This window comes from Phoca vitulina, unplaced genomic scaffold (assembly GCF_004348235.1).
Source record: "Phoca vitulina isolate PV1807 unplaced genomic scaffold, GSC_HSeal_1.0 scaffold36, whole genome shotgun sequence".
Taxonomy (NCBI): Eukaryota; Metazoa; Chordata; class Mammalia; order Carnivora; family Phocidae; genus Phoca; species Phoca vitulina.
In genome coordinates, this window is record NW_022589739.1 from 13063106 (window position 1) to 13090989 (window position 27884).

Below are 27884 nucleotides of genomic sequence, written 5' to 3' on the forward strand. Positions count from 1 at the left end.
AGGTATGTGTTGTCATATACTGTGAATGTTATCTAAGATTTTAAGTGAACTTTATAACACAATCTCTCATATTCTAAAGATAGAAGATACTTTTTTTTAGCTTTTTTTTTTAAGATTTTATTTATTTATTTGACAGAGAGAGAGTGCGCACAAGCTGGAGGAGGGTCAGGCAGAGGAAGAGGGAGAAGCAGACTCCTTGCTGAGCAGGGAGCCCGACGTGGGACTCGATCCCAGGACCCTGGGATCATGACCTGAGCCGAAGGCAGACCCTTAACGACTGAGCCACCCAGGCACCCAGAAGATAAATATTTTTAGTCAAAATCAATCACTTCTTTATCATATTATTCAAAAATGACAAATTATTTCAAATTTCCTAGGAGTGTTTTGTGAGTCAAAAAAGGGTTAGGAACCCCTCACCCCCAAACAACTCCTTACTTGAGAGAGATACCGCCTCTGCACCTCACGGCCGAGCAGAGCCCTGTTAACACACCCTTTGATGCACACAGACCCATGATGGTGTCTCCAGCACCTGAGAGTCAAGACAGTCCTAAAAGAAATTCTTCACTGTCACCAACTGGCTCTGGGTCTCCATGGTATATGGAGTCTCCTGGGCATGCCTTCTGGAAATTGTTACTACCTACACTCACTCCTTCAACAGACAGGCTAGGCTTGGAATGTGGCTCAGGTCAGAAAGGCCTTCAGTCAGTGAAGGGGCAGGAAAGTTTTCCTGGAGGAAGTGACCCATGAGGAGGAGTCGGGAGGACTAGAGGGGAAGGTGTTTCAAAAGAACTTGTGCAAAGGAAATGTGGGGGGCTGAGCTCAGTTCATGGTGGTTTCAAAGCATAGCAGGGGTCCATTATCCTGGGGTGTCACTGGCATTTACTGCCTTCCAAGTCCCGTGACCCATCCCACCATGCGCATCTCAAGAGACCTGTCACCTCCAGGGCCTGTGTGGCTCCCCAGTGTCGCTGGATTTCTCTCTGTTTCCCGGGGGAGAGACAGGCCTGCATTCACTCACAGAGAGCAGGCTGAGGCTGGGTCCAGTGAATCCCTCCTTTCATTCTTCACACCAGATGTGTCTGCAGAGCTCTGGACAGGGGGTCTTGGCTGGAGACAGTTTTATCACAGTTCCCTGCAACCCATGATTCACTGTCAAGTGTACCTGCGCGAGATGTTGCTACTCCTCCAGAGGCCGCCCCAAGAGAGTGAACGGTTGAGCCCGGGGACAGGACACGGGGCTGCTGGCCAGGCTAGCCACCCACTCTTGTGCAACCCCAGGGGCCCGGGATTTGCCAGATGAAGTCAGCTGCAGCCCTTCACTCTCAGGGACCTCCACTTTCTGCGAAGAATTGAGCCCCTAAGCCCTGCTCTCCACAAGGGCTCTTCTGCTTCCTGTCTCACGAGTTTCTGTCCTCTGGGAGTTTTGATATCCTCCAACCTCTGCACCTGTTCTTCCCGCTGCCTGGAATCCTTCTCTCGTCCTGGCCAGCACCTACCTATTGCAGCCCTCCGGTTCCAACTCAAACGCCGTCATCTGCGAAAGCAGCGCCTCTTCACTTCAGTCCCTTCCTCCTCGGCGCTCCACCTCGCCGTCACGCTGTGTGTGCCTCGTGTCTGTGTCGCCTCCCCTCGCAGACCTTGAGCGCCTCCAGGGCAGGGTCCGGGTGTGAGGGGTCTCTAGGTCCCCAGCTCGGAGCGCGACCTGACTGGAGGGGCCGTGGGCGACGTCGGTTACTTCCGAACTCGGTCTCGGCGCCGAGGGGTTGAGGACCGGCACCGGGAGGCCGGCCCGACAGCGCGCCCACAGGCGTGGGGGAAGCCGCCCCGGAGGCTGCGACCTCCATCCCGGCTCACTGCGGCGGACAGCAATAGGACCCCGACGTGGGTGAGAATTTCTGGTGCGGTCCGGGTGCAGTAGACCCTGGGGTAGGCTTCCCAGCACATTCGCTTGGCTTTCTCCCCCGACGAACGCTCTTAGGACGATCCGGGGAGTCCCCGCCGCTGCCGCCCCCTGACGTCACGGAGTCCCCCAGAGGCCCCGCCCCGGTCGCGCCTCCTTCCGTGGGAGCGGCGCGCCGTGTGGGCGGGAGAGCGGCTATGGCGGGGCCCGGCGCCCCCGGCGTGCCCGTCGCCCGCTGGAAACGCCACATAGTGCGGCAGCTTCGGCAGCGGGACCGCACGCAAAAGACACTCTTCGTGGAGCTGGTGCCGGCCTGTGAGTGCGCCACGGGGGCCCTGCAAGATGGCAGTGGAGGGAGGGGACGGAGATCCGGGCGCGGGGAGAGAGGGTTGTCTGGCTCCTCGGGCAGTGACCCGCGGGCAGAAAAGCCTTCTCGCCTCCGAATCCTTGGGCCTCCTGGCCCCTCCGTTTCGCCCCACCTCTGACTAGCCAGCATTCCTGCCCTTTCCAGTCCAGGCTCTAGCTTAGAGCCCCTTCCAGGACGGAGCTCCCTCCCGGTGCTCCTGCCCTCCTGGCCCCTCAGGGCCCGCCTCTCCCGGACTGGGTTTCCTGGGCACGGGTTTGTTAGCTAGTGTTGGTTTTTTAGGGTCTCTTATGCTTCCCCCTCCCGGGGCAGTTCTCAGGGTACAACCTAGTCAATCCATTTGGTCCCTGTGACCCAGTGAAAGAACTCTTGAGAGCAGCTACTTCTACTCTGAATCTCTAGGGAGGAAGCTCAGAGTCTCAGGCTTTGCCACTGGTAAGTGATCCTGGCTCAGGTTTTTGAAGCACCTCTGTGCTCGGGCAACCCCAGCCCGAGGGAGAACCAGGGGACTCCAGGCTGCTGGCTGAGCCCAAGAACAGTCATACTCAGGTGTTTGGGGCCCCCGGGGGGGGGGCTGGTCAGGAGTGGGTATGGCAGTTCAAGCCAGGGGGAACAAGTGTGCATGTGTGTAAGTGGCTCTGGTCACTCGAAATTGTATGTTGGGGGGTTTGGGTGGGGGGAGTTACAACCACTATCCCTCCAGTTCCATCACTGGTCCTAATTTTGGCTGCTGCTTAACTATCTCCCCCCTGATCCCCCAAACTGAATTTTCAGCTCTTGTCCTGGGCCATTTACCTGCAGCCCTCTAGGCTGCTGGTCCTCTCCCTCAGGGATGTGAGGTCAGCCTCCTGCCTCCAGGCAACCTCACTTTTTCACTGCTCTGATGGACAGTGGAACCATCCAATTTGAGGGAAAAGTCACCCCTGTCCCCCAGGAGCTGCAGTCTGTGGGACTGGAGAGACCCTGAGGGCTGCGATCAGACGTAATGAAGCTCCAGTTTTCTCTGTGGTCTTGGGTGGGTTGTATCCTTAAGCCTCAGATTTATCACCCATAAATTGGGCAAAATGGCGTCTTCTTTAGATTTGCTGGGGGGCCAGTGCAGTGCCCTGGGGGCTGGGGTGGGGTTTTGTGTGAGAACTAGCCCAGTGACCTCAGTCGAAGTGACAGGCAGGGAACTGGGTGAAGGAAAGGAGCTGAGGAGCTAGGCCTGGGCTTACCACCCCCACCCTACCCTGGAACTGGTGAGAAAAGAGGAAGTGAGTGTGGTGGGGGTGGAGGGAGATATTCCAGGGTCTGTAGCAAAAGCTACCAAATTCAAGGAGGTCTGCTGGATAGTTGCTCAAGGACTTTCTCTTCTGGCCTGGGGGAACCTTACCCCAACTCAGGGGAAGAGAGGATTGTTTTTTAGAGTAGAAAATTAGAGCCCCTGGAGGGGAAGTAATTTGCCAAAGGCCGTAGGCAGGTGGAGCTGGGTTTATTTCATCACTCTTTGGGCCAAAGACTTGCTCTGGGGCAAGGCTGAATCAATCCCTGGCGCTGTCCTTCCCTCAGGACCCACAGTGGTCGGTGAGGCCAGCCATCTACTTCCCCTGCAGTGGCTGTCTTTCTCTGTCCCCTGGAGAGACGGTTTCCTGGGAGGGCCTGTGGGCAGGTGCTGTGAGGAGGCTGTGCCAGGGCTGAAGGTCTGGGTAGAGCCCACAAACACCCCTCAGGCAAAGGGCAGAGCCCAGCCTGCCAGTAGCTCTGCCATTCTGCATCCCTGGGCTCCTGCAGCCCTCCCAGCCAGAGAGGTATGCCTGGAGTCTGCTGGAAAGTGTTTGTCCTTGTACCCCTAGATAACCGTCTCCTAGAGAAGGCTGAGTTGCTGGCCCGGATCTCAGAGAAGCTGCAGCCAGAGCCAAATGATGTCACTCCTGCTACCCTCCAGGGCCCCTGGTGAGTGTATGAGTGTTCCTGGTTACAATGGGCTGCCTATGCCTGGGCCCTGCCCCCACTGCCTATGCTGGCTTCATTTTCCCCCTGGCATCTCATTGGTCCTTAAATGCTACCCAGGGGAGGGAGGAGGTGGTCTCTTGAAACTTTCTCCAGGCCAGCTGCTTAGAATGCCCTTTCTCCACCACCTTTCTAAGTCCATCTCTGCATTTGTCTCATCTCTTCCCTTCCCACCCCCACACTCCTGCCTTTCCCCCTCCTCTTTTTGTGTCCCTGATCCTTACCTGATGCCTACAGAAAGGGTCTTGCTACATATACCAAAGGGGGAGTGAAGATGAGAACCAGGAATGGGTTGGGCCTCAGAGTTGGGAGGTGCTTTTTTTTTTTAATAAAGATTAATTAATTAATTTGACAGAGAGAGAGAGCATGCACACACACACATACAAGCAGGGGGAGTGGCAGGCAGAGGGAGGGGGAGAAGCAGGGTCCCGTGGAGCAGGGAGCCCGATGCAGGGGCTTGATCCCAGGGTCTCGGGACCTGAGCCAAAGGCAAACACTCAACCGACTGAGCCAGCCAGGCGCCCCTGGGAGGTGCTTCTTAAGGAGGGTCCTAGCTAGCGAACCCAAGGCCTGGGGAGGTCCTAGGGCAGAGGAGTCATGGGCAGTTTCAGTTTCTGGAGACTTGCCTTTTCCTCTACTGGCTTTGGGCTTCCATCTTCCTTAGGAGAAAGTTCATGGTTTTGGTTTCAGGCTTTCCGTGTTCATCCTGTGGGTGAACTGAGGGACAAAGAACACCGTTCTCTTATTGGTTGGCAGGGAAGAGGAATCGGGGCCTGACTCAGACCAAGTCCCATCACCAACCACTCTGAGGGTGAAGTGGCAAGAGAAGGAGGAAGGGCTCCGGCGGGTCTGTGGTGAGGTAGGCTGGGCAGGGGTCTGAGAGAGAATGGCGTGGGGCCAGAATCCAGGACTTTGGGGGCAAGGGGATGTGGTCCAAGGGATCCGGCAAGTGAGGGACATTCCCCAAGTCCAGTGCCACAGTGCTCTCTAGCTTGGTTCTGGCAGCCCAGGAGGACGTGGTCTCCAACAGCAGCTAGAGGATGTGAGGTGAGAGCTGAGAGAGGAGGATGAGGTGCACAAGGCCAGATGAGTCTGTTCCCCCTTCCAGACGGTCCCGCCTGTTCTGTTCACAGCCTGCCTCCCCAACCCTGGGGCCCAGCACCGGCTGATGCACAGTACACACTTGCAGACCAAATGAGGAAGGTGGCCCACCCCCACGGCAGGGTGTGCTACTTCCACCCGACACTGCTGCCCCCACCCCGTGGTGTCTCTTGGCTGCAGTTTCACCACATTGTCCTGGTTTTCTTCTCTTTTCTGTAGCAGTTGCTTCTGAACTTCCTTCTCTGGTTCGTTTCCTCCTCCTCTTGAAATGTGGGTATTCCTTGGAGCTTGGGTGGGTTCACGGACTCCTATGGCCTCAAAGATGGTTTGCTGACTCCCAGACCTGTCTCTGGCCCAGTCTTCTCCCCTGAGCTCCACACTCTTTGGTCAGCTGGGGTTCTTGGACATCACATCTAAAATCAGATTCCCCATCTCCCCCATAGTATATGGCAAGCACCACATGGAGAGGGGACTCCTGCAGGTGCTGGGCTAAGCATTATTTCAGCTAATCCTCCACAACTCTACAGCAGGAAACTGAGGCTTAGAAAAGCGGAGCCAGGATCTGAACTCCTTCCCACATGAATCCATCTTCTGTGATCTCCATTCATTCTTTCAACAAAGATTTATTGACAATTGTCATTATCCAAGGCACATGATAAGGACAAGACCTGGCCCCATGGAGCTTCCAGTCCAATGGAGACTGATAGGCCATAAACACATGCCTAGTTACAGCATGCCACGTTACTTGCCCAACGAGTGTGGGAGTGGGGCTATGAACCCAGTGAGAGCCTCTCCCTCAGAGCCCCTATTGTAGTTACAACTTGACATTTGAGGCACTTCCTGGGCTGTGAGATCCCCAAGGCCTGGGATGCCCTTGCTTTGCTTCCACTTATCCCTGGGGTCTGTCCTCACAGTCCATGCTAATAAATATTTGTAGACTAAATGATGGATGAGGTAGACCCTCCACCCCCAACTGGTAGTCACTGGGCTGGAAACTGAGGGGGCACCTCTGGTCCCTCCCAGCCCTCCATCCTGAGCTAGCTAGCAGTCATCAGCTCATGGATCCTGCCTCCAAATCCATCAACTCTCTGTTGGCCTGGCCCAAGTTACCCTCATCATTCCTGGACAACCCCTCCCTTGGCACTCCCATCCATTCTCCATACAGCACTCACAGTGAGAAATATATATACACACACACCTATGTATGTATGTATATATGTGTACACACACACACACACACACACACACGTTTTTCTTTTTAAGTAGCCTCCATGCCCAACGTGGGGCTTGAACTTACAATCCGGAGATTGTGAGTCCCATGCTCTACCAACTGAGCCAGCCAGGCGCCCCCAGAGTGATATATTTTAATAACAAAAAGATCTCCCTTAAAAAAAGACAATACAGACACACATGCTTGTGAACATTTCAAGAGAACAGAAGCCCACCGAGTAAAGAAGTGAAACCCCCTTCACCATCTCTCCCATTGTCAGTTTGGTATACATCTTCCAGAGCCCTTTAGCCTTCCCAGTGGAGTTCTCCAGAATTTCCTGCCACTCTCCCTGTCTCTGAACTAATAGTCCCCTTGGTCTGGGACACTTCTACAAACCCCTTGCCCTTAGCACTTCCTCTCTGGCACTTCCTCAGAACACACCAGTCAGTTCCCATTGGATATGCCAGGGGAAGGGGAGTTTTCTTTAATTCTTAGTACTGTTTCACATATCGCAATAAGCATATATCATTGTTATTATTTTAGCTTTTTGGGGGAAATAATTATAGATCATAGGAAGTTGCAAAGATTGGTTACTTCTTATGTAACTATAGCATACATGATGAGGAAAATGATATTGATATGAAATATACATACATTTCTTTGTCATGTTGTCCCATATGTAGATTTGTGTGATGGGCAATATACAGCACAATTTCATCACCACAAAGATCTCCCTCTTGCTACCCTTTTTGGCCACAATGCACCCCTCTCCCCCAACCATCCCTAACCCTGCACCCACTAATCTGTTTTCCATCTCTATTATTTGGCTTTTGAAAAACCTCCCCAAAATATTGAATCACAGACTATCAGTGAAAGTAAATGACAGGCAAGGAAGCAGAAGTGGAGGTCAGACTGCTCCGTGGTGAAAGGAATTACAAACGTTAGGAACTGGGCCGGCTAGGAACTGGGCCGGCTAGGAAGGTAGGCAGGGGCAGGCGCACGGGCAGAGGGAGATCTGTCAGTGCGGCTGAGTAGCGCTGGCCTCGCTCCTCAGTCCGTCCCTCACCAGGCCCACGTGAGGAACAGGTTAGCAGTCAGAGCCCCCGCCTAGGTTATTTCCTCATGCTCCTCTTGTCACACTGGTAGGAACCGCTTCACCTGAGGTCTATCTCTTCTGCTGACCCTTTAGCGCTAAAAAGTGAGACTTGACCTTCCTCTCTGTGGCTTCCCCAGCTCTTGGTTGAAGGACTGCTGAATGAGGCAGGGGCACGGATGAGGTGACCCTCACCCCCATTCTAGGCCTGGGGGCGGCTCAGGTATTCAGTCTGGCCTCTACGCTCCCACAGCCCGTTCTCCTTGCCCTGTGCCTCTGCTTAGGGCTCCTGGTTGCTTTCTGGAATCTATGCTCGGGTGGGCCAGGGTTAGAGAAGTGGGGAACAGAGCCCGCACCCCTTGAACCTCTCCTGTAGACCTGTCCTGTACTTGGAGCATCATGTTACGTGGTCTGCCACTTAGCTGTGTAACTTTGTCAAGACACTTAACCTCTCTGTGACAGTGTCCTCGTCTACGAAATCGGGAAAATGGCAGTACCTACCTCATGCTCGCGTTATGGCGATTAAAAGTTAGTATGTGTGTAGTGCTCAGAACAGGGCATGACACACGTGCTATATAAACGTTTGCTATTATCTGAAATATTACTTCTTCTAGTAATTCTACATTACCCTATGAGGTAAGTGCTATCATTCCCACTTTACAGGTGAGGAAACAGCAGGTTCAGAGAGGTTAAATGACCGCCCCGGGGTCACAGAGAAAGTAAGCGGCCCTGCCAGGGCTGAAACTCAGGCTCCAGAGCCCAAGGCTCTTCCACTGTTCCACACAACAGCAGTGCGTTCTGTGCGCGGCCCTTCACCTGTCAGAGCCTGTGCTTTCGGGGTGGGGGGAGCAGCCGACTCTGCTCCACGTCCAGCCGGAGAGGGGCTGGGGGCGCGCGGCGGGAGCCCTGCAGAGGCGCTGCCGCCCACCTTCCGCCCCCGACCGCCCCCAGATGGCCTACCAGGTGGTGGAGAAGAGCGCGGCCCTGGGCACCCTGGAGGCGACGCTGGAGGAGCGGCAAAGCAGGTGAGGCGCGGGCCCGCGCCCATCGCTGGGTGGCTCGGGGCCACCTCTGCCGGGGAAGGGGCGACGGGGTGCTCCTGCGTGTCTCCAGCACGGCCCGGGAGCTTTCCCCACGTAGTGGGAGACCTGGCTTAGCCACCTGCCTGACGGCGTGGAAGGGGCAAGTCTGCCCACCTCTGAGACCGGCTCCCACCGCGCCGCGACGACGGGTGCCCCCTCCCGCAGGCTGGCGGCTCTGGAGGCCCGCGCGGCGGAGCTGCAGGAGGCGCGGGCGCGGCAGGCCGGGCAAGTGGACGCACAGCGGGCGCTGAACGTGGCGCAGCGGGAAGCCTACGAGGCGCTGCGCGCGCACGCCAGGCTCCGGGAGGCGGCCCTGCGCAGGCTGGAGGAGGAGGCGCGTGACCTGCTGGACCGGCTCGTGCAGCGCAAGGCGCGCGCCGCCGCCGAGCGCAACCTGCGCCTCGAGCGCCACGAGAAGTGAGCGCGCTTGGCCCAGCCCCTCGGAGACGAGAGCGCCGCGGCCCTGTGGGGGAGGGCACGCTCCGCGCTTCACCTCCGCGGGCGGCCCGAGGCGCGTCGGCCCGGTGCGGCTCTCTGGATGCTTCTCTTCCGCCAGGGCCAAGCAGGCGCGGATGTCCTTGGAGCTGAAGAAGGCTGCCAAGCGGACAGTGAGCATCAGCGAGTAAGCGTGGGGGCGCGCCCGGTCCGGCCCGCCGAGCCTCCGCAGCCCGCTCTGCCCCGCGTGCTCTAGGGCGCCCTTTTCTCTGGTCTCCGCCTGCAATTCTACCCCGCCCCCACCTGTCTGCACGAGGCCCCCACGTAGACTGAGCCCGCAGGACACGTGCAGACTCGCGTGGTCTGGTCGTAGGCGCCAGCACGGCTGCCCGCAAGATCCCTCTTCACCGTGTTGTGTGTTGTGCCCTGGGGGCAGGGAGGCGCTGGTCCCTTGACCTCCCTGAGTTTCACGCCCTGTCCAGGAGCCCAAACCCCATAGGCGACGGGATCAGAGAGGAGGCTGAGACTCTGGCCCGGCCTGCTGAGCTCCTGTCCCTGAAGAGTGAGGCTGGTGAGAAGTGGAAGAGGCCGTTCAGGTGAGGACTGTCCCAGAGCTCTGAGCTGGGCCCCACGCCCCACTCCAGAGTCTTCCTCTAGGGCCTTGGGCCCAGCTCGGGCTCAGGGGAGAGGACAGGTCTGATCTCCAGTGCCTGGAGCCTCTTGGGGTCATTGCCGTCTTAGGGACTCCGGCGCCTTCCCAGGACCAGATCTGTGGGGGTGCGGTGTCAGGCTGGTGAAAGGGTGTCACCAGGAGGGAACTGTGGGCGAGGCCCAGGACTCAGCTGTCACAGGGGCGCAGGTGTGCAAACGTGTCCTCACAGGGACACGAGAACACATGTGTGTACAAGCTTGGGGGAGCGTATCCGAGCGCGTGAGAGCACGTATAGATGTGAGCTCACACGGGCTTCTGAAGCCCATGCAACCTCTCAGTCTCCCCCGTTCATCTCCATTTGTCTGTCATTGCAGCTGCCCTCCCCCACCCTTGCTCCATTCACCAACTTGAAGGCTTCTCTTTCAGCCCTTCCTTGCAGGTCACTGGTGTCCGGGCCTGGGGGCAGTGAAAGAACTTTGGGGAGGGGCATGAGATGCTGGTCCCCAAAGTCCTTGGCAGCCCCGGTGGGCCAAGTCAGCCCAGGACGCATCCTCTTCTGGGCATTTTTGAGGTCACTCAGCAGGCCTAGGTTTTACCTCCCTCCATCCGCCAGCCTTGTGCTGTCCCAGCCTGAGGGCACCTTCACCCTCTCCCCCATATGCCCCAGCTCAGCCTCCTCAGAACTTTGGGTGGAGGGCACTTGGGTGGTGAGGCAGTTCTTACCATCATGGTGGAAACTTTGGGAGACTTTATTCCTAAATCCCTCCCTGCCTCCACCTTCCGGGGACTGCCGTGGGTCATCCCGCTCTCCTGCTCTTGGAGGAGCCAAGTTCTTGTCCCAGGCTCACAGGCCTGCAAGCCTCAGTGTCCCCAGCAGGGTGTAGGGATGAGTGGCTGCCGTCTGCACACTCACTGGCCAGTCCCTTAGCACATCTCTCAATTCTACCCCAGATCTGCCTCTGCCACCTCCTTGACACTCTCCCGCTGTGTGGATGTGGTGAAGGAGCTTCTGGAGTAAGTGTGTGCGTGCACCTACATGTGTGTGAAGGGTTTGGGCCCCTTGGAGGCCCGTGTCAGGCTTCTGGACTCCAGGCTTGGTCTGTGTATGTCTCGATCTGTCCGTCTGTGTGTTGCCCAGCTGTCTGTGTGAATCTCTGCTGCCTCTCCCAGACCTCATTTCCCTCATTTCCAGGCCCTGCCTGGCTGTCCTCCACGCTCTGTCCCTCATCCGTGGTCCCCACAGAGGACCAGGACCTCCAGCCTGAGCCTGGATAGGAACTACCACTCAGTTGGGAAATAGGCTCAGATGTGTCAGGACTTGTCCAGGGTCACAGAGCCAAGTGGCAGCAGGGCTCAGACGGAAACCCCAGCCCAGAGGTTGCTCTGCATTCACCAACTCCTCCCTGCCTCTGTGCCCCTCCCATCTTCACACTGACCCCCGGGGTCAGAGGCTGGGTTGGGAATGAGCTCGCTGCCCCTCTGGGCCATGTTCTGCCACCTTTCTTGTCTGCTTTCTGTTGTTGCCGCCTCAGGAGCATGAGACCCCCATGTCCGAAGGCCTTGCCAAATGCCTTCCTAACACCTGCCCCCCACCCAGTTTCAAGAAGAGGAGAGGCCACTCCATTGGGGGAGCTCCTGAGCCGCGATACCAGAGCATCCCTGTGTGTGTGGCTGCCCAACCTCCTACCCAGGTTCAGGATGTGCTGGTAAGGGAGGGGCTCGGCCACATGCACGAGGTGACCATATGGGGAGTGCAGGCCCCAGGGGTGGTACACAGAGGCCAGGGAGGCAAGGCTGGGCTCCTCAGCTAGAGCACAAGTGTTCTTTCCCATCCAGCGGTAGAAGCCTTTCAGCATTTAGTGATGGGGGATGGACTGGAGAGGGAGATCAGGAGGCCGGGCAGGGGACGGTGGGGAAGTGTAGCGGGAGGCTGCTGCAGGGCTGCTGAGACCCGATGTGTGCAGGGGTGCGTGTGAGAGCCTGTGTGTGCAGAGAGGTGCGTTTGGTGAGGGCCAGAGGCACCAACCTCCCTTTTCCCCGTAGGATGCCCACCTTTCCGAGGTCAATGCTGTTTGTTTTGGCGCCAGTAGCAGCCTCCTGGCCACCGGAGGGGCTGACCGCCTCATCCACCTCTGGAATGTTGTGGGAGGTGAGGGTTTCTCCTCTGTGGTCCATCCTGGGGCTTTCTCTCCAGAGCCCACCCTCAGCTTGCTCCTTAGTGGGCAAAGGTCTTAGATCTGTTGGTGTTTCCTCACATGTAACATTTTTGTGGGCAGTGGCCAGATGACCCCTTGGCAAGAGCTCTGGGCTGAGCCTCCTAGTTGCTGGGATCCAGGTCTGCAGGATGGGGAGGGCCCAGCTCAGATGGTCCCTGTTAGGGGAAGCGGGGGTCCCTTCTCATTAGATTCTGCAGGGATAGGCCCTTGAGAAGCAGGTCCCTGGGGCCCACCAGCTGACCTCCTCTTCTGGTATCACTTGAGCTCTCAGAACTCAGGAGATGAGTGTTAACTACCCTCTGCTTGTAGAGGTGGGTGTGTTGGGGAGTCACAGTCATTTCCCGGAGGCTTCCTAGAGAAACGTCTGGCCCTGGCTTGCTGTGTGACCCCGGGACAGTCCCTTCTCCCTGGTCCTCTATAGCCCTGTGAGATCATCAGCTGCCCCCTGGAGCCCCCTGCTGGCAGTTTAGGGAGGTGCAGCCTCCAGCCCAGGCCCCCAGAAGTCTTTCCTCTAATGTGGGAGAGACTGATCTTCCCAGCAACTCCTCTTCATGAGGTTAGTGACTTCATTTCACCTGTCCTTTTCCTGGTCCCCCCAGATCGTCTGGAGGCCAACCAAACCCTTGAAGGAGCTGGTGGCAGCATCACCAGTGTGGACTTCGACCCTTCGGTGAGGGGACTTAGCCTCAGTGACATGGGACGTCTGTTGTGTGCCCCCATCCCCAGTCTCCACACTGGGCAGGTGGGGGCTCTGGGACATAAGGGAACATCCTGGATGTCCTAGAACCAGTCCCTCTGGTTGCTACACAAACCCTCCCTGGGCCTGGAGGCTACTCTGCCTGTCTGGATGATCTGGGAGGCTCAAGGCAGCCCCTGCCCCAGCTCCCTGGTGTGAGGGATGTTGCTTCTGTCCAGGCCCAGGTTCAGGGCCTTTCCCTTCCCCTTCTATCCCTCCAGGGCTCACAGGTATTAGCAGCTACTTACAATCAGGCCGCCCAGCTCTGGAAGGTGGGGGAGGTACAGTCCAAGGTAAGGCCTGACTGAGGAGGCAGCCCTGGGGTCAGGGGTCATGCCTTGGGGCCTGAGGGGGGATGTTATGGAGTCTTGGCCATGTCCTTGATCCATATGTGGGATGTGGGGGGGGCAGGAGACACTGTCTGGACACACAGACAAGGTGACGGCTGCCAAATTCAGGCTAACAAGGCATCAGGCGGTGACTGGGAGCCGAGACAGGACGGTGAAGGAGTGGGACCTCGGCCGCGCCTACTGTGAGGCCCAGCCCCTCCCTCCCCCTCCCTACCTGCTGGCACCCCCAAGCCAGGTCAAGAACACCTCAGCCTGTTCTGTGGGAATGGCTCTAAGATTCACAGGCATTTGGGGTGAAAGGTCCCAAGGCCTCTCCTTCTCTACTCCCCATCGGTGTTTTTTTCTGCTTGGTTTCTTGGTGACTTCAGGCTTTGGGCTGGGAAGCAGGGGACCTGGTTTCTAGTCTGGGGAGGATACTTACCCCTCTGGGGCTTCTGGACCTCAGCTTCTCCGTATGTCCAGTGGGATGGCTTCCAACAACCTTTTTCTGAGGCTAGGGCTCTGCTCTTTGGTCCCCAGGCTCCAGGACCATCAATGTCCTTTCCTACTGTAATGATGTGGTGTGTGGGGACCATGTCATCATCAGTGGCCACAGTGACCAGAAGATCCGCTTCTGGGACAGCAGGTGACAGGCATGGGCTGTGGGGGGTGGAGGCATGGGGACAGGCTTCCTGTGTTCTCTTTCGTTTCTCTGGCCACAGAGCCATGGAGGCACCTCAGGGAAGTGAGGCTGCGGTGGCCTGTCTAGGTGGTGCCCCTTGAAGGCTCCGCTGCCTCCGGGGACCTGTGGCACCTTTTTAGTGGCTCTTGGTCCAGCTGCTGGACTCTGCCTGGGCCTTGCCAACCAAAATGGAGGAGCCCCCTTTTCTACTTAGTTACCACTTTTATTTTTTTAAAATATTTTATTTATTTATTTGACAGAGAGAGAGACAGAGACAGTGAGAGAGGGAACACAAGGGGGAGTGGGAGAGGGAGAAGCAGGCTTCCCGCAGAGCAGGGAGCCCGATGTGGGGCTCGATCCCAGGACCCTGGGGTCATGACCTGAGCCGAAGGCAGACGCTTAACGACTGAGCCACCCAGGCGCCCTAGATACCACTTTTAAATCAAAGGAAACAAAGTTTTCGTTGTTTTCCAGCCTAGAGCCCGGCGTGGGGGGTCATTTATAAAAGCCGGTGCCGGAGCCGGTGCCGGGTCTCCTTCCAGGTGGGCGGTGATTGCTGTTGGAGACCCTTTGCGCTCTCACACATTTAACGGCAACTCTCGTTTCCTCTCCAGCGGTTATTTTAGCGACCCAGGGGTTTCGAGGCCCCAGCTTCTAGTCAAAGGCTGGCTAAGTTCCTCTTGGAGGGGCTGGCCGCAGTGGGAGAAGGGAGACTAGTCAGCGTCAGCCCTGGCCCCGGTGATCTGAGACCCGGGGCCCCTCTTGACTTTGTTCACCTGTCAGGAGTGGCCTTGGTGGGCTGTTCCTCATCCCTACCTCTGTCTCTGCTCCTCAGGGTCCCCTGCTGCACCCAGATCATCCCTGTGCAGGGCCGGGTCACCTCCCTGAGCCTCAGCCAAGACCAGCTGCATCTGCTCAGCTGTTCCCGAGATGACACACTCAAGGTCATCGACCTTCGTGTCAGCAATATCCGCCAGGCATTCAGGTACCTGCTTTGTGCCCCCGGCACTGTGGCTTTGGCCGGGGCAGCTGGGTCTCTCATCCCTTGTTAAGGGCCCTTCTGGACCTGTCAGTGGGGGACCCATTCTGGACGCCCTTCTGGACCAGGACCTGCTGAGGTGCCCCAAGCTCCTGATGGAGAGAGGAAGCTCTTGAAGCTCCTGGCTGAGGGCAGGGACCGGCGGCCACGTTCATTCTGACCCTGGTTGTGTCTGTCCTCAGGGCTGATGGCTTCAGGTGTGGTTCTGACTGGACCAAAGCCGTGTTCAGGTGTGTGTGCGAGAGCACGTGCCTGTGCCTGAGTGTGCCCCCCCGACCGTGTATGTCCGTGTCTGCATGCGTGCGCCCTCGCCTCTGCTCATTTCTTGCTTGCCCTGCTGTGCCCACTGCAGCCCGGACAGAAGCTATGCCCTGGCAGGTTCCTGGGACGGAGCCCTTTACATCTGGGATGTAGACACCGGCAAGCTGGAGGGTAGTCTGCGGGGACCCCACTGGTGAGCACGGCCCCCACCCCCGGCCCCAGTGCTGCTAAGCCAGTTCCAGGTTCTGACATGCTTGGGACCCTGGAGTCCCCAGCCCTTGTCCCCACATCCCCCCCTCCCCCTCAGAGCCCTTCTTAGTTCACAAGGTGCTTTCCCTTGTGCGCAGCTCTGTGAGCCCATTTTACAGGCTTAGAGAGAGCCTCAGGCTGCCCTGTTCCAGTAACGAGGGGCAGAACCCAGGCTGCAGGCCCAGCTTCTGATGCCTCCTCCCTGAAGCCCGTCCCTCCCTGTCCTCAGCACTGCCGTCAACGCCGTGGCCTGGTGCTCCTCGGGGAGCCATGTGGTGAGCGCAGACCAGGCCAGGAAGGTTGTGCTCTGGCACTAGCCGTGACTTCTCCTGCCAGGGCTGGAGCTCGAGTCTGAAGCCCAAGGCCAGAAGACAGCTTCCCACCGCTCATGGGGCTCCGGAGCAAGTGGGGCTGGGGGTGGGATGGGAGGGGGGTGGCCTTGGGGCATTTAACGGGGAATAGGGCCCGGCAGGACCTGGCCTGTCTGTTGAAAAAAAAAAGTGTGTGTGTCGGGGGGGAATTACAGTATTTTTTGCTTGTTTTATCTCTGACTTCTCACTTTCTTTGACGTAAGTGAAAAAAAATTGCATCTAAACTGGTATCTGCTTGCCTCTCTGCAGCATTCAGGTGGCAGAGGCCTTTGGGCTGGTGGCTCGAGGACGCCTGGGCTTGGCCCCCTTCCTCCTCCTGCACAGAGCTGGGGCCGGGCCAGGCTGGCCTCGGTGCTGTTCCCCTCCGAGGAGACAGCATGAAGAAAGGCTCACAGGCAGCAAAGGGCAGTGGCTCTTGGAGCCGTGGGAATCTCACCCTTGGTCCACGCTGGTCCAGAGGCCAAGCCAACACCTTGGACCCTCCTACTTCAGGTGCCCAGGGTAGACTGAGGCTATGGAGGGGCCATGGGAGTTCCAAGAGGGGCTCTGGTGGAAAGGGTCCTAACACACCTGAGAGTGATGTCAAGTACTTAGTACACCAGGCCTGCCTTTAGATGGGGGCATGTTCTTGCTCCAGAGGGGGAGCCCGGAACGTGTGGGGAACGGCCTGGGTAGGTCTTCGTGTTGGGGGGGGGTGGCCACGGGCTGGGCCTGGGCTGGGGCTTCACTTACAGGGGCACCACGAGCCTCTGGAGTACAAGGCAGACCCAGCAGGGCAGAGCCTGGGCACCCCACTTGTTCTGTCAACCTCGTGCATGGAGGAGTCGCCAGCAGGACAGCCATTGCCAGTCACAAGACAGCAGAAGGGACTTCTGTCCCTGAGGGGACCTTACTGTAGCATGCTGCTCATCTGAGATTCAAAGGCTTTGCTTTAGAATTCTCAGTTTCCTTCCTTATCACCTTCCGAAGTCTCCCTTGGGGGTTGTTGCCATTCCCAGGGTTAGGAAGCCGTTCCCAGGACGAGCAGCAGGTTGCTGAGAGCCGGGACTCTGCAGCCGGGCTGTCTGTGTTGGAGTCGCAGCCCGCTCTTTAGTAGTTGGGTGATTTTAAACAGGTTCCTTAACGGCTTTGTGCCTTAGTTTCCTCCTCTGCGAAAGGGGAAAATACTAGTACTCACCTCAGAGGGCGCCTGGGTGGCACAGTCCGTTAGGCGTCCGACTCTTGGTTTCCGCTGGGGTCGTGATCTTGGGGTTCAAGATGGAGCCCCGTGTTGGGCTCCACGCTTAGCAGAGTCTGCTTGAGATTCATTCTCCCTCTCTCTCTGCCCCTCCCCCACTTCCCATTCACGCCTTCTCCCTCTCCCTCTCCCTCTCTCAAAAAAAAAAAACAAACACCGTCCTCACCTCAGAATTTACCGTATAGACTCAGTGTGTTAGTATCTGTGAAGCTCCCGGCACATGCCAGAGAGCGCGTAATGAAATACCTAGTCTACCCTCTGCTGGCTCTCAGCTCACTCACTGCTCTTGGCCCAGCCGTCCCCTGAGCGCCAGGTGACACACCTAGTTGCCTCCTGGACAGCAGCTCCCCGACGTAAGCGTCTCTTCCCCTCACGCTCCACATCCTCAGGCACCAGGGGTGCAGCCACCGCGTCTGACTTGAACCTAGCTGCCTCGCAGGCCCCCTTCTAGTCTTGCTGTGCCTCCACCCGGACCCCTCTTGCCGTGGCCAGAGTGACTTTCTAAGGTTTCGTGGTCACAGATACGACCCTTTGAAGTTCCCAGGCTGCCCGCAAAGAAGCTTTTTGGCATTAAATCCAAAGCCCTTAGGAATGAGCCCGCTGACCTCAGCTGCATTTTCATTTCCTTGCTACTCTGAATGTGTCTCGCACATTGATTTTCTCTCTGCCCCAAATGTTCTTCCCTCCCAGCCCCCAATTCAAATTTGTCCTTCGTGATCTTTTCCCTGAGAGCCTTTCCTCACTTACCAGGCTGGCTAGGGGCCTCCTCTCTCCTTGTGTTCCTCTGTGTCTCCTTCCCTCCATTTTCAGTCAGGGAGCTCTTGGAAGAGGCCAGGATGGGAATAGAGTAATTCCTGCGATTTGGCCTGGCCCAGAGAGAGCCTCAGGAAATGTCTGTTAAATGGCTAACTCAGCAAGTCTAACAGCTGAACATGCTAGAGTCCAGAATTTTCCAGCCTGATCCCGGAGGCCCAGCCCTCTCGTCCTGCACCCAGTGGCCACCAGGAGTCACCAGTGGCTTAGTGTCTGCTGAGCCATTCTCCAGTCTCCTGGGATTCCCGGCAGGAAAGACCAGTGCTTCCAGTAGCCACCACTACCCAGTGCTTATGTGTCAGGACAGTGCTCTGCACTTTTTTTTTTTTTTTAAAGATTTTATTTATTTGAGAGAGCACAAGAGGGAAGAGGGTCAGAGGGAGAAGCAGACTCCCTGCTCAGCAGGGAGCCCGATGCGGGACTCGATCCCGACACTCCGGGATCATGACCTGAGCCGAAGGCAGACGCTTAACTGACTGAGCCACCCAGGCGCCCCTGCTCTGCACTTTCCATGCAGTACTTTATTTGTTCCTCTCAACCTCCGTGTGAGGGAGTTTCTCTCTTTCACAGGTGATAAAATCAGCAGATTAAGTATTGTGAGATCACAGAGCTGGCTTGTGACTGTGGTTTTTTTTTTTTTTTAAACAACAAAATAACATTTTGAGGATCTGGGCTCCCAATTATGCAGGGCTGCAGGGCATCCCCCTACCCTCTGTCCCCAAGTGGTATGTGCCCTGCCTCCACCATTGCTGGGGGATTCTAGCTTTGTGTCCAACCTAAATCCCTCCCTGCATCCTTTCTTTTTTCCATTCCGGGCTCTGGCCGCCGAGGCCTGATTATGGAGGGTCAGTGTCCCTTGAAGTGTGGGACACGCAGGGCCACAGGAATGAGGTGAACTTGAGTCCTGGGAGGCTGTTACCGGCTGCCCCACTTGGGGCAGGTACTTCCCAGGACTGCAGCGAAGGCTGCTTAGATAATCTAGAAAAGGCATTCAGAAATGATACACTCGACTCCAGGGACAGTAAGCCCTCTGCTCCCCGTAAACCCTCCCTCCTTCGTGGGGCCAATCTGACAGCACACCCTTGGCGTGCAGCTGCTTTGCCTCAGGGAGCGCATTCGCACCTCAGCTTACTGGGAAGGAACGCTTCCTGGAGGAGCACGGCTGGAAGGGCCAGTGACAGGCCAAGGCATTCGGGGAAGGGGTGGGTGTGGGGGAAGAGGGGCTGGCTGGCAAAGACTCAGCAGGGGAAGAGCTCAGAGGGGAGCCAGCTGGGAAGGCTGCCCCTCCATCTAGTCTTTGAAAAAGTTCCCTGGTGGTAGAGAGGGTGAGGATAGGGCCCCAGGGCTAAAAACCTCTCTAGGCCTTCAGTATCCTCTGCCTTTCAGGTCTGCATACCTTCCAGGTTTTCAGTTCACAGGTACTCAGACCGCGTGCCTGAGTTGGGGTCTCTAACGTCAAAACTGGAATGGCCTTTCCCTTGCTATGTACACGGGCTGAGGCCCAGAGAGGTGCCAGGGTCTTGTGCAGGGTCACACGGCAGAGCTGGGATAAGAACCCAGGCCTCCCACTTTTCTGAAAACTGCCCTCAGGTTCTGCAGAGAGGGGCTGGCCTGGTCTGGAACACCCAGTTCTAGGTCCTGCTCCCAGTGGTCTTTGGGGGCGGAGGGGGTTTCCCACCTCTGAGACTTCCAGGCCCACAGCTCTGGGCCGCACCAAAGATGACACAGCTCTTCGCTGGGGCTGTTCTGCGGGCACGAGTACGGCCTCCTCTGTGTGCCCTGCCCAGTGAGGCCCTAGTGAGCCTGAGACTTGACAGGGAGAAATGACAGAAGCCGTTGTTCTGAACTCCTGCTGCCCCCTGGTCATCTCCCTGGAAGACACACCTTAGCTGGAGCCTGCTGTTCCTGAGTCTCCCCCACCAGGTGTGAGCCCCTTGGTGACAGGGATGAGATCTGAGTCATTTATGTCTCCAGTGCCCAGAGTAAGACCTGGGGTAGTTTGAATTCAATATTCAACAGCAATTGAATAGAGGTGGTCCTGACCCCTAGGAAGTCCTCTGGAAGAATCCTGGTGGCACCAGGTGAGGACCCATCTGTGCAGAGTCAGCATACCATGTCCTGGGTACAGGCTGTATTCTTTCTCTGAACATGTATCTACTGGTCAAAAATATTTTTATCCTTCTGCACATTATCTCAGTTGATCCTCTTGGATTTTAGGACGTTTGTATTGCCTTCTCATTCCCACTTCACAGATGAGGAAAGCAAGGCCCAGAAAGGCGAAGGGGTGAGCAGGCCACAGCTCATCAAGGTGGCCAGGGGCGTGAATACAGGACTTCTGACCAGGCTCTTCCCCTACCCCTCATAGGAGCAAGGGGTGACGAGAACGAGAAGGCCGCTTAGGTGTTTAGCACACAGGTGGAAGGGGTGTGAACCCTATTTGTGGGTTCATTTCTGTTGTTTTAGGAGAACACGCCGGGAAAATATTCCCAGACCAGAGCTCTCAGAAACAGGGCAGAAGTACACCATTTGTTTTTCTGGCCGGTGGGACCAGGGGAAAATGGTCCAGGAACAAGACGCTCTTTGGCATTCACAGGGTTCTTGGCAGATCAACAGTGAGAGAACAAACAGAGTCTAGGAGGAAACATACTGGTTGCGTCGAGTTGTAGGATTTCAGGACAAATTACAGTTCTCTCTTCTAAACTAAAATTTCTGTAACTTGGTTGTGTTTTTGTCATGAAAAACCTCTTTGTAATGAACAAAATAAATGCAAAGATTCAGGGCAGCTAGATTTTGTTGCACAGCCACTCAGGCGGTAACTGGCTCCATGACCTAAAGCTGTGGCTGGACTCGGGCAGTGAGTGAACAGAACAGCCCGGAATGGGATCACAATCCAGAGGAGGGTTTGCTTTCTCCCGGGGGGGGGGTGGGGGGGGTGGCAGAGGTGGGAGTGTCCAATGGCTTCAATTTTCAATTTCTGGCCATCCCGAGAAATCTGTGTGTTAGTCTGTTCTCAAATACTGTCTGTGTGGTGTTTTCACCGTGTCTAGGAACTGAGCTTATCTAGAACATAAGAGTTGGATAAGCCCTTGGAAATCCTCTCATTCCACTCCTTTCAAAGCTGGGGATGCAGCAGCCCAGAGGGAAGGGTCGTCCCCATCAAGTGGTGGCAGGGCTAAAGCCAGATGATATCCTCCTACTTGCCTGTCAGGCTTGAAGGTGGGGGTGGGGGTCAAAGGTCAGAGACAAAAGGGATCCAGGTGATGTGCTGTGAATCTATGGCTTCATTGTTCTACAGTTAGTTCCTTTGAAGAAGGAGGCCACAATTCAGCTGTGACGCTGCGGCGGGGCAGTTTAACTGTCCGCTGGTCGCAGCCAGCCTCTGATGCCAACAGCTGATTCAAACATGGTATTCAACGTACCCCTTCCCGTATTTCTGTGAGGCACTCCTTCCGCTGACAGCCTTGTGTGACTATGAAGCTGGAAGAGAGCAAGGACCCCAGCTGTGAAGGGAGGGTCACGGACGGTGGGGGAGGCGATGGTGAGGAACGTTGCTGGTGACCACCTGGCGCCGCAGCCTCGTGCATCCTTCTTGGATCCACAGTGGTATCCTGTGGAGGCTCGGTTCCCACGGCTGTCAAGTGGGAGCCGGGATTTAACTCTGACCTTCTGACTCCAAAGTCCATGCTGCTGCCTCTCATGCTGCTGGTGGGAGTGTCAACAGATACAATCATTTTGGGGGCCAATTTGACAAAATCTAATGAAACTAAATGCTCATATAGCTTTCTGACACTCAAATTACATATTCAGGAATTCACCCAATATTTTTACTGGAACAAATTTATAAAGAATAATGTACAAAGATGTTGTTTTCAACTTTCTAACAGCAAATGGATGGAGACAACCTAAACATCCATCACTATAGCAGGGTTAAGTTATGATATATCCAAACCATGGAATATAAGACAGCCTTCAAAAAGAATGAGGGAAACCTAAATATATAATCCCATGTATATAAAAAGACAATGTGTCTGTGTATAAGTTTTATGCACAGAAAATGTCTGGAAGAATACATATTGCACGTCCCAGCTCTGGGAAGGAGAGAGCCGTGGGGCCCCTCCCCAAACAGACTGAGCCCTGGTCCTCAATGTGGCTGGTTGGCAGCCAGAGGGAATCAGCCTTTAACTGGGACTTTATTTACCCCCTCTGTGTATCTGTTTTATGGTTTAAAAAAGGAAGGCTTAGGAATGTCTTTATAAAAAGCATTGTCTATTTGGAAAGGTCTATTTACCCAAATCTTTTTATACGGAAACTTAGAAAACTTAATTCCATTTTTTTTTATTATTCAACATTTTATACATAATAAATACAAACTTTTTACAGCCACTGTAAAGAAAGCACATCTGCACAGAGGCACTCCCTCCGAGCCGGGCCCTGTGCACTGTGATGCTGGATTACATGTCTTGGAGGGAGGGGTTCTTTTTAAAAAGGAGGCATATTTTTACAACTTTTGTTTTTTTTTTAAAATAAAATTAGCAGCTCTTCCAAAAAATATTTTAAAATATAACAAAAGATTTCAAATAACCTCTGAGAATGTGGAAAATCCAGATTCAAGGACAATTTGGCTAGCTAAAGAGAGAAGACAAGACTGGGTAGCGAGAACGGCCTGATTCAAGCACTTGGAAGATTGTTTAAAGTGCTTTGAAGATTTTTAAATTGTCAGAGAACTTTAAATTCTTAAAAAAGCCACCCTTTTAATTTTTTTTAAACTTAAGAATAAGTTTGATAAACACAAAAAGACCTCAAATAGATCAACAGGTTAAGAAATGCAAAAAAACAAAACAAAAACCCCAAATCACAGAGAAGACTTGTCACTGGGTACTGTCACTGAAGTGATCAAACGACTAACTGAAGATTTCTTCAGTTGTAACCTGACTTTTGGTCAAAAATCCCATGGGGACATTTGGCGAGCATTTCAAGTTTTTAAAGATTCTTAGGAGGGATGGAGTTTTCAAAGCATAATACAACTTTAAGATTGAATTCTGCAAATCTGATTTCTTAAAAAAAAAAAAACGCAACTGGCAAAAAAAAAAAAAAAAATGCCCTTGTCCCTGGATTCGGCACTCCTGTTCTTCCACAGGAGGTGGCCCGCCAACAGAGACCTACTCTGGGCCACCTGCCACCATGAGCTCGCTAGCCTGTGGAGAACACTACTCTTGGCTCTCCTTGTGACATGGAGAACTTGTCTTTTCCTTGTCCGTTTGCACTTGTGCGCGGTGTGCAGTCCTTTAGTCCTTTTTCACAGGAAGCTGGTTTCCTCCATGAGCCACAGGTTCTTCCTCCCAAGGCAATGTCAGGCCAGGGGGACCCTGTGGGGGGTGGCCACCCGTCTCGGGCAGCCACAGGCTGGCTGGCTGGGCTCGTGCACTGGCTTGGGAATAAAACAACACGAGGGGCCTCCCCAGGAGAGAAGCTCAACAAGGCAAGCTATGTGTCCCCAATTTATCTAGATATTCAGATTCCAAAGATGTTGGTCAGAAGAATATATGCTGCAAAAATTAAGATGAAAAATACCCAAATACAAAAAGAACATTAAATTGGCTCGTTTCAGATCTGGAAGCTCCATTTCTGCTTCAGCCTCAGCCTCCTTTCTATTAGTCTATGTGATGGACAAGATTTGGCTATTGGTTCAGCCCCTCCATATTAGCTCCACTAACACTAAATGAATGGCGTAAATATTAATACAAAGGACACTGTTACTGTTTTTAATCTGTTAGCTGTGGAAGAGATGTGCATTAATGCAACTGGCATAAACTCAGGGCGGTCCACTTTTTCCCAGTAAGGTTACACTTTCTCAGTCTGGGGACTAACTGTGGGGAGGAGCCAGCCCTCCTGAAATCCCTCCTTCTAGTTCCTTATGCAGCCGACATGATCTGATTAAATTCAATCAGACGAGCAAAAGCCACTTGAAGAAAGATGAGGATCTTTGCCACATCCTTGTGGCCACAGTAATATACTGTACGAGTGCACATGATCAGTTTCTCTGTGACTGTGCCCTGAATGAGGCCTGGTCTTGAGTCTCATATAAAAATGGGCCACTGATAGGCATGAGGGCTGTCCCCCTCTGCTTCTAGGGCCCACTAGGATTTGTGCTATGGTAGGAGAGATGACATAGAAAATGACAACAAAAAAAGGCACAAAATATTCAAAACGTGGGAGGAGTCCACCAGGCCACCCAGTCACATAATCCTCCTTGTTTTCACTCTGTTCAAGAGTCATCATCATGCAAAGGTGCCTAAAGAACAAGAATGGCCAAACGCCAAGCCTGGCCCTGATTGTAGCAGTAATGGATGGGTAAACCCATCATCACACCAGTGTGATTTCTACATCCTCAATCTTCTCTGCTGGCCTTCGGTGGTTCTGTGTAGGTGGAGGGGGAGCTGCCCGGACCTGAGCAGGAAACAAATATATGGACTGTCAGTTGGCTTCCTGATTCAGTGCTTCTTGAAGCCTCCACAGCCCAATAGGTCATTTACCCACAGTCACAGGCACCCCAGGGGTCTCAAATGCTCTGAACATGAAAGTATGTGCTTCCAAAGTAATTTTCACTATTTCCCACACCAGGGAGTTACTGTTCTGATGAAATGTGGAACCTACAAATCAGGTTCTTTCCTCGGCTGAAAGCTTGGCTGTAGCCCTAAAAGCCTCGTCCAAAGCAAAGGCCTGGAGGTGGAAGCCAGAGAGAGCAGTGCTTGCAAACTGAAAACCTTTCAGCCTGTCCTGGAAGGAGAGCTGCGAGAGAGAAGACTAGAGAGGTGGCCTGGGGTGAAGTCATGAAGGGCCTCATAAAGCCATGTTAAGAAATCTGAGCCTTACTCTGTGGGCAAAGAGGAGTCTTTGGTGGATTTTAAATAGCGGTAGCAAAGATGTGAAAGGATGAGTCGGATAATAGTTTGGAAAAAGAGCGGGGGCGGGCTAGAGTACAGGTAAGACGACAATTTAGGAAGCTTTTGTGGTCAAGTGAGAGTTGATGTTAGCCTGACCTAGGCACAGGTTGGGGGCAGGTAGAGGAAAAGAGAGATTTGACAGCTGTCTCCAAGGTAAATGTGGCAGGATTTGGTGATGACTGTCTGTGGGAGGCAGGGCCAGGGAGCTACCAAGAGTGATGCCAGAGCAGTGGTAGAATGGAGGTTCCACTCACCAAGGCGGGCAGTACAGGAGAAGGAGCATGTCAGGCAGGGAGGATAATTAACTCACTGTTGCTGAGTTTGGGGCTCTGGTTTGTGTACACTGAGATGTCCACAAGGCTGAAGCTCAGGGAAGAGATTGGATTGGCAGAAGTCTGGAAGTTGTCAGTAAATAAATGGTTATCAAAGCTGTGGGAGGAGATAAGGTTGCACAGGGAGAGTGAGTTTAATGACTTCAGGAGAAGCAGCCCATGGACAGAACCCTGAGAAGCATCAGCAGAGATGGGCTGAAGCAGAGAAGCCCGTACAGGTCAATGAAAAAGAAAGGGCCAGAGTAGAAAGCAAACCAGGAAAGGGTTTTGGAACAAACTGGCCCACTTCTCCCCATTCCCACTCATACCCAGCAGTCTATGCTGCCATCCCCTCTTGCTTGGACCACTGCTCCAGCCTCCAGATGGCTCCCCATGTCCATTCTGCCACCTTCCATTCACTGTCACTTAGCTGCCATAGCAATGTTTCAAAAATGCAAAACCAGTCACATCACTGTCCTGCTTACAACTTTGCAATGGCTTCCTATTACACTTAGGATAAAGAACCAAAGTCTTTAACAACGCACTCAATCCATGTCTGAATGAACGAAGCCAAAGGAAGTGAGTGGTTCAAGGACTGGTGTCAAATGCTGATAAGCAGTTCAAGGAAAATAAATGCACTGGATGAGTGTGGGAAAGTTATGACCCTGGAGCTGTATCACAGTGAGGTGGGGGGAAGGAGTTGAAGGCATGGAGTGAGGGGGTGAATAGAGGTGATTATTTGTAAGAGTAGATTCTCCTTGAGAATAGAAGCTCTTAAACTTCAAAAAGGCATGAAGTAGATCTCATTTCATCTCTGTTCCTCAAAAGAGGCCAAATATAAGCCCGGAAAATAGGTTCTCAATAAATGTTCGCTGGAAAAAAAAAAAAGTGCTTCTGTTTCACAATTAGACCACTTGAATGCTCACAGAGCTTGCTATAATTCAAATACACTTTCACAGCTATCTCACCATGGCTCGGTGAGAAAACTGCCCATGTAGACCAGACCTTCCAAGATGTGTTGCTTTTTATAGCCTTCATTTTTTTTAAAAGATTTGACAGAGAGAGAGAGAGAGAGAGAGAACACGCACATGCACAAGTGCGGGGAGGGGCAGAGAGAGAATCCTCAAGCCGACTCCCCACTGAGAGGCAAGTCCAAGGACACAGGGCTCAATCCCACGACCCAGGAGATCATGACCTGAGCTGACATGAAGAGTTGGAAGCTTAACCGACTGAGCCACCCAGGCGCCCCTATAGCCTTCATTTTTTTTTTTTTTTTTTTTTAAAGATTTTATTTATTTATTTGACAGAGAGATAGACAGAAGAGCACAAGCAGAGGGAGTGGCAGAGGGAGAGGGAGAAGCAGGCTCTGCACTGAGCAGGGAACCCGATGCGGGACTCGATCCCAGGACCCTGAGATCATGACCTGAGCCGAAGGCAGACGCTTAACCATCTGAGCCACCCAGGCGCCCTATAGCCTTCATTTTTAAGAGCTCTTTTTATCGTCCCCAACCCACCTGACCCTTGCATGGGGGAATCAGCGTAACATAGGGGCCATGGGGAGACATTAATTTTTAACTTTCATTTTGGAAGAACCGTGCATTCTGTAACCCTGCCAGATAAGAGACTTACGGGTCGCAGTTTGCCATATGAGGTCTCAGGAGTATGCCGTGGTGCCCGTGAGAATCCCGGTGACTCGGCAAGGAAGCTGTTTTCTAGGGGAGGGAACCAAGCAGCTCATTTTATTTGTGTTGTTGAGCAATAAAAATGCTAATGCAGATCCGTGTGCTCTTCAGGTGAACATGTGGATTTCTGAATGAAAATGAAGTTAGCTCCATGCCAGGAGAACGCTTACCATTTGCTGAAGGAGAGCGCGGGAAGTACTGGGAGCTCCTCTTCTCTGGGCTGGGGTAAGGGCTGCTGGGAGGCTGGTCATACAGCGGCAGTGGAGGCAGGGAGCCCGGCAGCTTGGGAGAAGGAGAGATCTGCCACAAAGGAAAGAGAGGCTACAAAGTGCTCACCGCAGGAAGGAGAGGCGATCTGGCTTCACTAATTCAGACATACTACTTTTCTCTGCAGCTCAGATAGGACTATTTATAATTTTTGTCAGCCTCATTAGAAGCACATGAGCTTAGAATAACAATCCCAAACCCTATTTTGTGATGCATTTAACTTTTTCCTCTCAGAGATCTCATTACACTACTGATTATAGTTTATCATAAACAGTCATCAAGTCAAACCATTCTCTAGAATTCTACTGAAAACATACCAAATCGGTCAATTCAATAAATCTGGTGAAGAACAAAAAAAACAGGACAAGTTCTGTTCTATTTTTTTGTTAAGATAAAATAATTGGCTGTTTCTGACTTCCCCAGGTTTTGTAAATGTCAGACTAAGTGGTCACAATGTCACACAAACAAGGTGGGGAGACATGTTCCTTCTGGTGCTGGATCTGCCAGGCCTGCTGTGGCAGACCTGATTTAGGGGTTTCCTGTAAAGCCAAGTTTTGCTAGGATGTGCTGAGCCTAGAGACACATCAGTAAAACGGGGCTCTGGCAGGCTCATTAGTTCTCTGAAAAGGACTGGCAGGCAGGCTCTGCCCGTGATGGAGAGAAAGAGCAGTATTTTCACTACCTAAACTAAGCCCGGAGACAATACATTCCCCCTCTGGTTTCTTTCTTTCTCCCTACCAAACCATTCTTTTGTATGTCATATACAATTTATCCTTTCGGTTAACTGATTCAGAGCACAAAAAGCAGGCAAATGGAGGTGTAATACGGCCATTAGCCAGGAGCCGGGTTGGTGAGTCTCTGCTTTTCCAAACTCAGTTTTGCAGAAACCTGGCAACAGAGGACTGGAGTGGGAAGGCG

The 27884-nt window shown here is 53.9% G+C and overlaps 2 protein-coding genes across 6 annotated transcripts in view; one reads left to right on the forward strand and one right to left on the reverse strand.

Moving 5' to 3' along the window:
• The first annotated feature begins 433 nt into the window (after positions 1-433).
• ATG16L2 (autophagy related 16 like 2) lies at positions 434-26892 on the forward strand. Of its 3 annotated transcripts, XR_004302117.1 has the most exons (19): positions 434-2215; positions 4100-4199; positions 5013-5115; positions 8612-8685; positions 8908-9159; positions 9299-9364; positions 9660-9773; positions 10781-10843; positions 11427-11535; positions 11873-11978; positions 12645-12715; positions 13003-13074; positions 13193-13313; positions 13651-13756; positions 14628-14777; positions 15014-15061; positions 15184-15285; positions 15571-16204; positions 26811-26892. XR_004302117.1 is itself a non-coding variant. In XM_032427145.1 (18 exons), exons 1-18 carry the CDS (start codon positions 2098-2100, stop codon positions 15656-15658), a joined length of 1863 nt encoding a protein of 620 aa, XP_032283036.1. In that variant the 5' UTR covers positions 434-2097; the 3' UTR covers positions 15659-16871. The 3 variants fall into 3 exon arrangements, 2 of the variants coding, with proteins under 2 accessions (XP_032283036.1, XP_032283037.1); XM_032427145.1 differs by lacking the exon at positions 26811-26892 and having other exon boundaries at positions 15571-16871; XM_032427146.1 differs by lacking the exons at positions 434-2215; positions 5013-5115; positions 26811-26892 and having other exon boundaries at positions 4115-4199; positions 15571-16872.
• The window catches only part of FCHSD2 (FCH and double SH3 domains 2), a 303597-nt gene continuing 296674 nt past the window's right edge, over positions 20962-27884 (reverse strand). The window contains exons 17-19 of one of the 3 annotated variants that reach the window (XM_032427144.1): positions 26870-26999; positions 26647-26729; positions 20962-24209 (exon numbers count right to left, since the gene is read on the reverse strand). In XM_032427144.1, the coding sequence (XP_032283035.1) occupies positions 24126-24209; positions 26647-26729; positions 26870-26999 (297 nt within the window). In that variant the 3' untranslated portion in view covers positions 20962-24125. The remainder of the gene's footprint in view (positions 24210-26646; positions 26730-26869; positions 27000-27884) is intronic. The other 2 variants (XM_032427142.1, XM_032427143.1) reach the window with 2 other exon arrangements.

Excerpts from the sequence above, each read along its gene's own strand:
- ATG16L2 (XM_032427145.1), top strand. The coding sequence starts at position 2,098 with ATGGCGGGGCCCGGCGCCCCCGGCGTGCCCGTCGCCCGCTGGAAACGC. Across the intron at positions 10,844-11,426 it reads GTGGTGAAGGAGCTTCTGGA|TTTCAAGAAGAGGAGAGGCC; the intron begins GTAAGTGTGTGC and ends CCCCCCACCCAG. Across the intron at positions 12,716-13,002 it reads GTGTGGACTTCGACCCTTCG|GGCTCACAGGTATTAGCAGC; the intron begins GTGAGGGGACTT and ends CTATCCCTCCAG.